The 14570-nt window shown below is 41.1% G+C and overlaps 1 protein-coding gene across 1 annotated transcript in view; it reads right to left on the reverse strand.

Annotated features, from left to right (window-relative positions):
* Positions 1–230: 230 nt before the first annotated feature.
* The window catches only part of LOC114668347 (PRA1 family protein 3-like), a 29043-nt gene continuing 14703 nt past the window's right edge, over positions 231–14570 (reverse strand). Inside the window, exon 3 of the mRNA XM_028824039.2 lies at positions 231–1070. Within this exon, the coding sequence (XP_028679872.1) occupies positions 895–1070 (176 nt within the window). The 3' untranslated portion in view covers positions 231–894. The remainder of the gene's footprint in view (positions 1071–14570) is intronic.

Consider the following 14570-nt stretch of genomic DNA (forward strand, 5'->3'; position numbering starts at 1 on the left):
CATATTTGCCTGAGGTTTATTATTTATATAAAATGGGGAGTTTGCAGTTTAATTGTGCTTATTATTTGGGAAGAATTGTTTCAGAGCGCCAGCCAGCCAAAACTCAACTATTATTCATTAACAAACACTACACAGATTAACATCAGAACTTGTACTGTCACAGCCCCAGCGAGCAAGATGACGACTGCCGTGCACCCCTACCTGTGAGAAGATTAAATCGTCAGAGCATATTCAAAAGTCTGAAGCAGATTTATTTGACATTTTCTTTACAGAATATAGACACACATATATACACATACGGGTATATATTTACTGTATATCCTGCGTTCACTTGTTATTCCATTTATATATTTCAATAGCGTAAAGACAATACATGGTGTGTGTTAGCAGAACATTCCTGATATTTCTGGAAGCGAAATTCTGTTAAGGCCGGGGGATAATTACCTTTTATTAAAAAAAAAAAAGAAAATAAGGGTATTTTTTGGTGGTACTCAGCAAATGCATGCAAATACTTTGCTGATAAGCTTTTTTCACCTTTTATGGCTTAAGGGTCATTTTATTAATTTACTTTTAATATTTTGAATATCACTTTCATTTGGTTTTCTGTTACAAAAAAAAAAAAAAAGCTTTAAATAAATATTTTCGCAACAAAATTTAAATCCAGATCTAAAGAATACCCCGCCGGTACATCCAACAAGAATACCTTAAGCACTTAAACATAAAGAAAATAAATCACATACAGGAAGTCGGGCGCTCTTTTTTTTTTTTGTTTGTTTTTAAAGCCAGGGTTCCACTCAGAACTCGCTTATCCAACTGAGTGCTGGGATGTCATCAATATCACCGGCCTTCTGCTCGCCGCCACCGAAGCGTCAGCTTACCAAAAGCCGGCACTTGTTATTCCTTGACTTTGCTGGAAATGAAATCTGCAATTTTGTTGATGTTCTCTTCTTGTTGCCCCAGAGAGTCAAGAATAACTCCCATCGGCGTCTTCTTCAGACCGACGCCCTCCATTTTGTTCTCCATTTTATTCTTCATGCTACGGAGTCTTAGAGAGGCATGGATTAAGATTACTGAAATAAAAAACAAAACGAAAACAAAATCAAATACATAAATACATGATGCTATCTGTTGGCGCACGAGAAACCTAACCATCTCCGACTCCAATGTTGACTCTTCTTAGCCTGTACATAAAACGAAAGATATGCAACACAAAAATCCAATTGCAATTGTTTGAAGGAGCAACATGCAATGAAATACACGTTTTTCCTTGTCGTCGTCCTTCAGTTCTTGGACACAAGTCATTCTGTACGTCTTCACTTGTAGTGAGTGCAACACACGTTGACAAGACCTGTGCGAAACATTTGCTTGTTGTGCCAATTTACGTGTCGATTTCCATGGGCTTCTGGCCATCCATTCCTGAATATCTGCTACGACTGCAGGTGTACGAACGGACGGAGTCCGATTCTTTTTGCAGTTTGCAACTGACTCATTCTTACCACCCCAATGAATGGAAGACCTCACAGTACCAGGTTGCTCGGTTTGAACCCCAGCCTGTGTGAAGGTTGCCCGATCACCCAAAGGTTAATTGGCAAATCTAAACTGGCCCGGTTTAAATGTGTGTGGGTGTGACCTGGTACCCAGTCCACGGTGGGTTCCTGCATCGCGTCCAGTGCTACCAGGATGGGCACCGGCTCTTCAACTTCAAAACTGGAAATGCAGACTAGAAAAACGAAGGGATGAATGAGTTCTGCTTTCAGCTACATTTAAGTCTTCAGCACGAACAAGAGCCAAATACACAAAATTTGATACGAACGACGTATCAAGCGATATATTCGCGATATTTACGCCACTTCTTTACCAACTTGTGAATACTGCTCTTTGCTGGCAGGAAATCTCGGTGCGAAAATGTCCCGCGTTTCCTTAAAAGAACTGGTAGACACATACACCTCCACCATTCCAATCCTCTGTTGCAGAGAATACATCTTCCGGATCTCTTTCATGCATGTCTGTACCCTTACTAATACACAGTTGGGGCTGCTGACCCCATCACTACAATGAGGCTCCGCGATGGCACCCGCCTGTATAATAGCTCAAGCCAGACGGTCGGAGACAATTCGCCACCCTGTACAAGACACAGCAAAGCAATGAGCCGGTAAAGTTTAGCACATCCCATGTATGGCCACTAGGGGGCACCCCCAAGAGCTGAACAACAGACACCTCAGTCAAACAGATTCAAAGTTAAATAAAAGTTATTGACTTTACAATTATCACTTTTAGAGCATTAAAGTCAGTCCAGCACCATATAATACTCGAAACAGCCCCTCTGCGAGCGTTGTCCACTGTCTCCCGACCCTGACTTGCTAACTCAGATGAGGGGGCTTCTTTTATGCCACACCCAAGAGTGTTTCGGGTGCATGTCGGAAGCCCATCAAAAGTAGAGGTAGTGTTCTCCTGCAGCTCCCCCTGGTGGCACCCACATACCCCAACAGGGCTGCCCATCAAGACTACAGCTCCCAAAATGCCCTGCTAGTGTACGAATGGGTGCTCCACCAGCCTGTGTATAGCGGGAAGCAGTCTGCCTCTGTCCTTCCATTATGGCCGGGTTGCTTGCGAGTAACTTTCCCGTTCAGGAGGCAAGGAATCGCCATCCATTATTTCATTCATGCAAGTGTCATTCTCTACTCATCAACCCAAATTTTAACCAAACTGAACAAAGAGCTTACATCAACGTAGCTCTGGAGTCAAAGCTAACCATCGAGACAATTGGCAATCTGAGAAAAATATTTCCATCTTAAAACAACTCATTGTTCCAGATTCCTGTAAGAACCTGTAAGCTCTTCAGTGTTTTAACAGCATCCCATAACTCCCTACCTAATTTATTGAACAGGACGATATTCTTGTAAAAGAGATCAATTCTACCAGAGTGGACAGCGGATAAGCGCTGCTGCTGCTGTTGTGACTGGGAGACTTCACAACCGGTTAAATCGGACATTTGTGGTCGCTTCTGCCTTGTAGTTACAGTTCAAAACGTCAAGTACGAGGCCTTCAGAAAGTACTCAGACCCCTTCATGTTGTTTCATATGTAGTGATGTTGCAGCCTTGTACTAAAATCACTTGGATTCATTTTTCCTCAATACCCCAGAATGATAAGTGAAAACAGGATTTCAAGAAATTTAGTAAGATTACTTAAAATAAAGTAAAAAAAAAAAAATGAAATAACCCTTTGCTTTGGCTCAGGTGCATCCCATTCTACTTATCATCACCAAGATGTTTCTGCCACCTGTGGTCAAATCGATTGACTGGATGGATTAGGAATGGCACACAGCTGCCTGTATAATATATAATATATAATATAATATAATATAATATATAATATATAAGTCTGTATAACCATCAGCATCAAGTGACTCCGTGAGAACCCTAACTACAAAGAGGACTATTTCATTTGTTAGGTAGAATGCCCAAAGGGGACTGGGCGGTCTCGTGGCCTGGAACCCCTACAGATTTTATTTTTTTTCTCCAGCCTTCTGGAGTTTTTTTTTGTTTTTTCTGTCCACCCTGGCCATCGGACCTTACTCCTTTTTATGTTAACTAAGGTTGTCTTATTTTAATTTCTTATTTGTCTTTTATTCTTCTTTTCTTCATTATGTAAAGCACTTTGAGCTACTTTTTGTATGAAAATGTGCTATATAAATAAATGTTGTTGTTGTTGTAGAAGGCAAAAACCAAGCCATGAGGTCAAAGGAACTGCCTACAGAGCTTAGAGACAGGACAGGCACAGATCAAGGGAAGGCTACACAAAGGTTCTCGAGAGCACAGTGGCCTCCATAATTCTTAGAAACAAAACAAATTTGACAAACGAGGAGTCCATTCAGTCCCTCAAGCCCGTTTGTTTAACTCATGGCTCAGGTGTCCCAAGGTCTCGTCCAGATTCTTCTTAAATGTTCCTAACTTTACTGCTTCAACTCCATGTCTCTGTAGTTTGTTCCAGACTCCCACAAATCTTTGCGTAAAGAAGTTCTTCCTGGCTTCAGTCCTAAATGCACTTCTCCGATATCTGTACGTGATTCACCCACAAGCTGAAAGAATGTTACTGGATCTACTTTATCAATGCCCTAAATGGAAGTCTGGAACAACCACCACTCTACTTAGAGTCGGCCACCCGATCAAAGTGAGCAACCAGGAGAGAAGGGCACTGGTAAAAGAGGTGACCAAGACCCCCAATGGTCACTCTGGTAACGCACTACAGAAACCGTGTGGAAGATGACCACCACTGCCACACTCCACCCACATGGGCTTTATGATAGAGTGGACAGACGACACATTAAAGCCTGTTGGGCGTTTGCAAAAACGTCACCTAAAAGACTTTCAGACTATGAGAAATTAGATTCTGTGGTCTGATGAAACTGGAATTAAATTGGGTGGTCTCAAATCTGAGGGTCACGTCTGGAGGAAGCAAGGCACCGCTCATCACTTGTGTAATACCATCCTAACGGTGAAGCATACTGGTGGCAACGTCATGCTGTGGGGTTGGGGTCTGGGGCACTAGTAAGGAGTTAGGGTAGGGGATGATAGCCTGAAGACAAAACGTTCTGGTACACTGATTCCATAGATACATTTTTACATTGAGGTATAAGCACCCTCTACCATTAAATACAGTGGGTCCTCGGGTTACAACGTCTCGACATAACGTTTCGAGTTTACAACACTCACTCCCATAAAAACTTTAAAAAATTGAGACACGAGTGTTTCGGCTTACGCTGTTAGTGTCGTACTTACAGATTATGTGGGCAAACTACTTTGGTTGCGCGCAGCAGAATACGCAGTAACGTGGCGTATGAGTGAGGGAGTTGGCAAACTAGTTCGGTTTGTGCGCGGAGGAAGTGTTCCATTTATGTTGCTTTGTTTGCCGACATTCTGGCCCTTATCATGGCTCCTAAATGAAAGCCAGTCTTCAGATGCTAGTGCTTCGAAGAAGAGGAAAGCCATCACGATGGAAGTGAAATTAGACATTGTAAAGAGATCAGAAGGAATAAAGGTAAGGAATTTTTTTACACTCATTTTTTGTCATTTTTTCTTGTTGCTACAGTACAGTGTATTGATGTCCTTTTCCTTTTTCTGTGGCTTAGTTGTGTTTTTATGTTCTAGATTATGATTTTGCAAATGTGTTAGGATAGGTAAGTGACTTAGACTATGGTGTGTTTCAACTTGGTTACATCACTGTTGTAGGAATAGGAACTGTGTCATAACCCAAGGACCCCCTGTACCTAAAAAAACACTAAAACCTCCTTAAATTGAGGTGAGGAGCATCTATTTCTCTCTATTATAAAAATAAATCTTGGAAGGAGACGAGACGCGATTTTCTCGGAGAGACACTTGTATGTCATGCGAGAAAGAGATTTAATCACGCCCGGGGCCGGAAATAAAGGACAAAGAGTAGATGACAAAGTAGAATGTCGTAAAGAATTCAAAAATGTTGGCACCGTACACATGCACAGCAGGTTAGAGATAATGGTTAAGTACGAAAATTCGAAAGTCTCAGAAAAAGGATAGAAAAGATCGCATTAACAAAAAACAAACAGAAATTATTACTCGGTGAAATAACCGAACAGCGAAAAGAGATCGAATAAATTGTTCGGATTTAAACTTTAAGGTGGAGACTTGTAGATCATCTAATTCGTGTTGCCAGCGAGAATTAAAAGATTCCAAAAACGTTGGCGCGGTATGAAGTCCTGCGAGATGGAGACTTTTAACATGAGATTCTTTCAAGTCGCACCCTACTTACATCTATTTTCAAACAAGACCACAGTCATCTAACCTCAGTCGTGTGAATGTTTTTGGCAGACACACGTCCTGTGCTCTCAGCTCTTATAAAATTTTATCAGGACAATAATTTTATACGTTCTAGATGACACATCATTGACAAAGCAAAGAAGAAAGAGCATGGACAAATATTTCAAGAAAGTCATTTTAGTTATTAGAGCGAAAGAAATAAAATTCATTCACAGACAGTTATACGTTGCGTTATCACGATGCAAGTCCAAACACGGAATCAAAATTCAATGTGATCTTGAAGTTAATTTTAAATATTGTTTTTACTAAAGTCTTAAAGTAAAAGTGAAAATATTGCATTATGTAACAAAATTGGGCGGCACGGTGGCGCAGTGGGTAGCGCTGCTGCCTCGCAGTTGGGAGACCTGGGTTCGATTCCCGGGTCCTCCCTGCGTGGAGTTTGCATGTTCTCCCCGTGTCTGTGTGGGTTTCCTCCGGGCGCTCCGGTTTCCTCCCACAATCCAAAGACATGCAGGTTAAGTGGATTGGCGATTCTAAATTGGCCCTAGTGTGTGCTTGGTGTGTGGGTGTGTTTGTGTGTGTCCTGCGGTGGGTTGGCACCCTGCCTGGGATTGGTTCCCTGCCTTGTGCCCTGTGTTGGCTGGGATTGGCTCCAGCAGACCCCCCGTGACCCTGTTTGGATTCAGCGGGTTGGAAAATGGATGGATGGATGGCTGTAACAAAATTCCCATGAAAATAACAATCTCTTTAAATTGTATATCCGGTAAACCAAACCTGGGGTGGGCGAGCGAAGCGAGCAGTGGGCAGAGCCCTCTAGATTTATATAATGTTTAGTTGACGTATTCCTTTAAATCACAGATTAGGCAGATGACTTTAGGTGAGTTAACAGTTTAAAGGCCCAGCTTTGAAACTGTCCTCTGGTGAGGCACTGAATGGTATGATAGGACTCTCTGGATGGCAGGAATATTTTATATTATTTTAAGGAAAGTAAAACATCTGCAGGTACAAATGGCTCTAAGGTGAACGTATAGGAACAGAAACAAAAGGTTAACCTAACTAAAATGGCATGATACGGCAACAAAAATAATAATATTAGCTAAAACAAGAACCTGCAGTCACTGTGGTCCTCTAAAAAAAGACCAAGAATGCAGAACTAGTGCTACTAAATCTTACATGAAATCCTACTCCACATTTCCATCAGGTAGCTTGGGTGACTCCATATATTTACAATGGAATTAACAGGGAAAGTGGTGTGTGTGTGTGTGTGTGTGTGTGTGTGTGTGTGTGTGGTGCAGATCTTTGTTCTCACCCCTTGTTGAATGCCCAATGGGGCCTGGCAAAGTATGACGCACTTCAGTTTCTGACAATCACCAGGGTTTTGCGCCGCCGAAAACACAAGAGGCTCCTGCTGGAAAAAGTGACATCATAGTCCAGGGCCGCTCTTTATGTGCCTGAAACATGAACTCCTTTTGCTGAAATTAACTGCTCAAGCCACAAGTGAAGAAAGGAACACAAAAAACACAAATCAGAGATGTTGGGTGGGAAACTAAAGGTTAACAGTGATGGAAATTTCAATGTAAAAGAGCTGGAAAACAGTGGGATTAGTGTGAATCTGAGAAAGAAAACAGGTGAAGGGGAAATCCACGTGGAAAAGACTAAAAAGATCAGAGTCACATCTGCACAAATCAGAAAAACTTAACATCAAAACACATTTTGATTGTCAAATAATTTTTTAATGATTTCTGATTTCTTTTAAGACCGGAAAAGGTTGGTTTAGAACAGGGGGCACCAAGCCCAGTCCTGGAGGACCACCGTGGCTGCAGGATTTCATTCTAACCCTTTTTATAATGAGTGCCCTGTTTGTGCTGCTAATTAACTTCTTGTGAATTCATTTTAATTGAATTGCTTCTTTTAAAGATTTGTTCCCCTGAATTTCTTCAATTCTTTCCTTAAATGGCACCCAAACAGAAATGAAATGTGAAGTGAGTGAGCCAAGAGAAGACCAACTCAGTCAGGGCCTCAAACTCCAACCAGCTGCTTAATTAGGCGCCGATTCTTGTCGTTGGTTAAATCTGTACTTTAATTTTGTGGCTTCTCGCTGCTCTCGTGGTGCAATAGCAGATATTTCTGAAATTGTTGATTTTCTCTTTTCTAAAAGGAGCTGTTAAAATGTTTCAGGGACCTGAGGAGATGAACACTCCTAAGACCTTCACCTTTCTTTATTTTCAGATATTGTGTGATGGACACCTGTTGTTTTGGCTCATTTTGTTATCTCATTATTGTTTGGCTGCTAATTAAGGAAAAAGAAACAACTAAGAGGTCTGAGTCTTCAAGAGAAAGTCAATTCAAATTACTTCAAAAGATGTTAATTAGCAGCAAAAACAGGTCACTCATTAAGAAAAGCGTTAGAATGAAAACCAGCAGCCATGGTGGTCCTCCAGGACCAGAGTTGGCGACCCCTGGTTTAGAAAATGGACAGATTGAAAAAAAGTGCAACTAAACAAGCACCTCGTGCACTCGGTAAATTTACTGCACAGCAAGATCCTTCATTTTATTTACCGTGTAATTAACTAGTAAACTTGGCACACAGTTTCAATTTTCTAATATTTTGTGCTCATTTTTAGTTGATAATTAACGTTTCATTTTAAATTATAGTGATCTGGTTTCATTTATAAAGTGTACGCACGAAAAGAGGCTTGAAAAATGTGTACGCAACTTTTCACGCAAACAACGGGATTTAGAAAAGAAAGCCTGATGGGCAAACGTGGGTATATTTATAGCAATTCTGACCCATGCGTATGCAATTTTTTTTTTGAAAAACTGGGAAAAAGATGACACCCTCAATCAAGTTGGGAAATGAGGCCAAATCAGCTAAATGACGACTCGTACACATAATTCATATCACTGAGCAGTTCCTGTAATTTGTGTTGATGTGACAAACATAACTGAAAAGTGACGAACACAATGCACAGACTTGTGTTTTGGTTCCCTCTGAAGAGGGCCAATGCTGCGTATTTGCACTGAAGGTCTTTTTTTGTTTGTTGCCAGTTTATATTTTACATTTAATTTTATTTGCTTGGCAGATGCCTTAATCCAAGGCAACTTACAAAAGAGGGAGGTAAACATAAATCGAGAAACATTAGGCCAGGGCCTGTTTGTTCAGCAAGTTTAATAGGACAGGTAAATCTGTTGTCACCTCTCACTGAACTGGCTTACAGGAGAGGAAGATCTCAGCCAAGCTTTATCTGTTATGCCCTACTGTGCTGGACGCCATTAACCAACCGGTGAGGCGCTACACCCAGTTCTTGTATGACGTGGGTACACATACATAAAACATAACATCTTTTTGCCAACATAAAAAGTCACTTTGGCAGGCAGTGTGGTTGCAGTAGTTAAGGATTTGGATTTTAAACCCTGAGGTTGTGGGTTTAAATCCTACTACTGACACCACTGCATGACCCTGAGCAAGTCACTTGTGCTGCAATTGGAAAACCAAAAGAAATGGAACACCAATCTTCTTATATAATACGCTACCGTGGCTGTTCGTTTGTCTGTCCAGGATTCTGAAATCACCTGTAGCTTGCAAACCGTTTGACCAATTGACCTGAAATTTGGTACACATACACTACGTGACGTCTACTATCTGCTTTTGGGGCGATGATTGACCTCCAAGGTTATTCCTCTTTTTATTTTTATTGTAAAATCAACTCTCGGCGATGCGCAGCAGGGTAGCCGTGCGCCGTCACTTCCTCTTCCTCTTCATTCTTGAGTCAGATTGAACACTTATGTGAAAAATTAAAGAAAATGTACTAAGTATTTGCAACACAAACACTGACTTAATCAGTTTTAACGTGAAAAGATGCTGACAGAAGAAGAGAAGAATCGGACCGCTAGGGTGGAGAAAAGAAGAGCTACTCAGGAAACAGCAAGCGCATCAACCTCTGAGCAAACGAATGCTAAACGTACAGAGAAAGAGGATGAAGACTAGGAATGCTCAAGTCAAGTGGATTCACTGCACGTTATTGTGCAGTACACCGTTACTGGTTGTATCATAAATTTTGTGAGTCATCCTGGATAAAGGCGTCCGCCAAATAAGTAAATGTAAAATTTGTAGCGCTGTCCTGGTTGTGCTAATGTAATCTGAACAGTTCACTACATTCATATTAAATAAAGGCACCCAGTAAGAATGAAGCTACTTTTGTGAACTGTGAACAGTTATCTACAGGCCTTCACAATTTCTCTCATATGTCATTTGGGTTACAGAACCACTATAATTAAAATGAAATGTTTATTATCAACTAAAAATGAGCACAAAATATTAGAAAATTTAAATTGTGTGCCAAGTTTACTTTTTAATTTCACGGTAAAAGAAAAAAAAACAAACAAAAACACTTCCTGGAGCAGGACAATGAGTTATAGGGCCAAAAATAAAACCCACACCAAAATAATTCTGCCTAACCTCAAGCACACAAAATGCCTGGGATTTCATATTGCTGACTCTCCAGTTCCATTCGATGTGCCAATTGCTCTCAGTCTCGCTCCTTAGCAACCTATCAACACAAAACAACTACAGGGACCCTCTCCCCCAGGACACCGCTGAGCCAATCCAGAATTACTCTCATTGACTGTCTGGCAGCCTACTTTAGAACAAAATGATTTCTAGTTATTTCTTCAAACCTTTCATAACTGGTATCACTAAAGAGGTCCCAACAAACAGCCACAAGCTTATCGGTGCTTTAGTTAGTTTAATGAACAGAAAAAGTTAAAAAAATGTAATTTGGGAAGACGCACTCAAAAATAGGCAGCCATCTCAGCTTGGGGTGCAGGACGTGCTGCCCACTAGTGGCTGAGCTGTTGAACTGCACAGCATGATTGCCACTGTAGCAACCATTACAGATTTCTTCCTGTGTCCCTGAGCAAATCACCTCACCTGCTAATGCCCGCTTAGCAAGTTCAAAAATGGCTTATTACGTCATTAAAACACCTCAGTAGAACGGCCACTAGTGAAGGGTGCTAACCTCTTGGCAATCAAGTGAAACAAGAGAGTGGTTTTCATAAACACATGGAAGAAATGGATGGTTCAAGATTCTTTGCTTAATAATATCAAGTGAAGAGCCACGGAATGGACACCGGTGCAAAATGGCTGGCAGCAACAACTGACATTAAGGAAAATGCACAGCATATTCTAAAATGAAAGACGTGTGTTAGTGCAACTGGCCATTCCATTCTGGTTCATTGCAAGTTTATATGCGAGTGGACCCTGATATTGACTAGTGCTCCCTTCAGGGATGGTTCCTGCCTTACGTGCTTCCAGAATAGAACTGAGTGGGTGGGAGAATGTTAATGTTATTTTAAACACACAAAAAACAAACATCTTGTGTCCAAAACACAGCTTACCCTAAGTTGTGATGACAAACAAAAAGAGACCACTCAGCCCATTTGTCGCACGTTTCTTCATCTCATCGACCAGTACCTCATCCAAAATACGTCAAAGGTTGCCAAGGTGTCTGCTTCAACTCCATGTCTCAGTACGTTGTTTCAGATTCCCACAACTCTGACTAAACAAGCGCTTCCTGCTATCAGTCCTACATTGACTTCCACTCAATTTCCACTCAACTATGTGAGTCACTGTTTAGATGAAAGAATTCAGCTGGATCTACTGGTTTAGGTCCCCAATTTTGTTAGTAAAATTTGCAGCTAAGTATGTCTCTCTATTATAATAAACAAATCTTGGGTCGAGACGTGATTTTCTTGGAGACACTTTAATGTCCCGTGAGACAGGGAAGACAGCTGCTGTACAGGCCTTTAAATGTTCGAAGTGTTGCGTGAGATGCAAATCACACACCATGGCACAAGCAGCAGCAAGCCAGCTGATCGAGCAAAGAGGAGGTAAAAAAAAGTATTTGTTTCCCATTGTATCACCGTTTAAGAGGGGTCTTTGGAAGAGTGAGCGCACGTTCTTAGCGTGCGTTCAGCCCCCCTTTTCACAACGAGAGAGGCAGAGACGTGAAATGGCTGATGCGCAGCGTGCCCTAGGATGGGTGGGAAGTGGATGGGCAAGTGAAGCGAGCAGGGGGCAAAGCCCCCTAATTATAAGGATGAAGCATCTCTTGAAAGAAAAAAAAATTATACAGCTGCAATATCCTCCCAATAAAACAAACCCTTTAAAGAGAATAAATCAATTGTAGTGTTAATCATTGTGCTGTGGTGTTTCATTTAAACCAAGCAGTTCATTTTTGAGTTACCCAGTGCACAGACTCACCTGCTGACACACCGAGAGCCATCACTATGAGACTAATCACAACGTATTCAGTGATGTTGAAAATGTGTCAATCCATAGAAAGTTTCACCCAGTCAGAATACTGTGCCTACATATAATGTTTATGTGTACTGTATGTGAAGATACAAGATCTCTGCAGAGCATCTACCAGAGAGATTTTGCTTAAACTCTTTGGTGTTAACACCAAATGTGACTCGGGCTTGGAATTCTGTGCTACAACAGTTAACCACGAGTCAGGCACGGGCCGACATCTAATGAAGTTTACAGTGTTAACCTCAAATAACTCTGAGGGTGGTATTCTGCTGCCATCTAGTGAATGAAACGACATCAGGCTGCAAAAAACAGGAATATTTCTTTGCTTTCTGACTCTTTATGGCAACTCTAATGCTACGTTTCACATTACAAGCCTCACTGCTCAAATTCGTTGCTGTGACTGGATTTGCCCATCTTGACGGTTCACATTCAGAAGTCCAAGTGACTTGTATCTAACTGCATTGTGACTGCATCTGTCCTCTGAAAACTTAACTGTCACCCACAACAAAAATAAAAAGGTTATATTTGCGAGACAACTCGTAGTATTAAAACTGCTAGTAACTAGTGTAAGCATCACATTCTGCTCTGAAGTACAGCAAACACATCATCAGCTACTGTATATTTGATTAGATTGAAAAGACAAGAAAAAGCAGGACGGCTAGCTTTTGCTGTTTTTACAGCTCCTGGTGGCACTGCTGCACCAAGAGATGTGTGTTTATAAAAAAAAAAACAAAAAAAAAAAACAACTTGCTATTCTGACCGTTGTCATTCACGAGGAAAGGCCAAGAATCGGATATGTAGCTTCACGATTTGCAAATATAGCATTTATCACACCTGGTTAAGAATTAAGCATCATAATTAGTAGCAAAAATACATAAATAAAAGGTATACTATATTAGATAGAAACAGATATATATACATACACACATATACATATATATACACACACACAGTTAGGTCCATAAATATTTGGACAGAGACAACTTTTTTCTAATTTTGGTTCTGTACATTACCACAATGAATTTGAAATGAAACAACTCAGATGCTGTTGAAGTGCAGACTTTCAGCTTTAATTCAGTGGGGTGAACAAAACGATTGCATAAAAATGTGAGGCAACTAAAGCATTTTATTTTTAAACATAATCCCTTCATTTCAGGGGCTCAAAAGTAATTGGACAATTGACTCAAAGGCTATTTCATGGGCAGGTGTGGTCAAGTCCGTCGTTATGTCCTTATCAATTAAGCAGATAAAGGCCTGGAGTTGATTTGAGGTGTGGTGCTTGCATGTGGAAGATTTTGCTGTGAACAGACAACATGCGGTCAAAGGAGCTCTCCATGCAGGTGAAAGAAGCCATCCTTAAGCTGAAAACAGAAAAAACCCATCCGAGAAATTGCTCCAATATTACGAGTGGCAAAATCTACAGTTTGGTACATTCTGAGTAAGAAAGCAAGCACTGGTGAACTCAGCAATGCAAAAAGACCTGGATGTCCACGGAAAACAACAGTGGTGTATGATCGCAGAATCATTTCCAAGGTGAAGAGAAACCCCTTCACAACAGCCAACCAAGTGAACAACACTCTCCAGGGGGTAGGCGTATCGATAGCCAAGTCTACCATAAAGAGAAGACTGCATGAAAGTAAATACAGAGGGTGCACTGCAAGGTGCAAGCCACTCATAAGCCTCAAGAATAGAAAGGCTAGATTGGACTTTGCTAAAGAACATCTAAAAAAGCCAGCACAGTTCTGGAAAAACATTCTTTGGACAGATGAAACCAACATCAACCTCTACCAGAATGATGGCAAGAAAAAAGTATGGAGAAGGCACGGAACAGCTCATTATCCAAAGCATAGCACATCATCTGTAAAACACGGTGGAGGGAGACAGTGTGATGGCTTGGGTGTGCATGGCTGCCAGTGGCACTGGGACACTAGTGTTTATTGATGATGTGACACAGGACAGAAGCAGCCGAATGAATTCCGAGGTGTTCAGAGACATACTGTCTGCTCAAATCCAGCTAAATGACATCAAATTGATTCATGATACAGATGGACAATGACCCAAAACATACAGCCAAAGCAACCCAGGAGTTTATTAAAGCAAAGAAGTGGAAAATTCTTGAATGGCCAAGTCAGTCACCTGATCTTAACCCAATTGAGCAGACATTTCACTTGTTGAAGACTAAACTTCAGACAGAAAGGCCCACAAACAAACAGCAACTGAAAGCCGCTGCAGTAAAGGCCTGGCAGAGCATTAAAAAGGAGGAAACCCAACATCTGGTGATGTCCAGGAGTTCAAGACTTCAGGCTGTCATTGCCAGCAAAGGGTTTTCAGCCAACTTTTAGAAATGAACATTTGATTTCCAGTTATTTAATTTGTCCAATTACTTTTGAGCCCCTGAAATGAACGGATTGTGTTAAATAAATACTTTAGGTGCCTCACATTTTTATGCAATCGTTTTGTTCAC

The sequence above is a fragment of the Erpetoichthys calabaricus genome, chromosome 18 (genome assembly GCF_900747795.2).
Source record: "Erpetoichthys calabaricus chromosome 18, fErpCal1.3, whole genome shotgun sequence".
In the NCBI taxonomy this organism is placed as follows: Eukaryota; Metazoa; Chordata; class Cladistia; order Polypteriformes; family Polypteridae; genus Erpetoichthys; species Erpetoichthys calabaricus.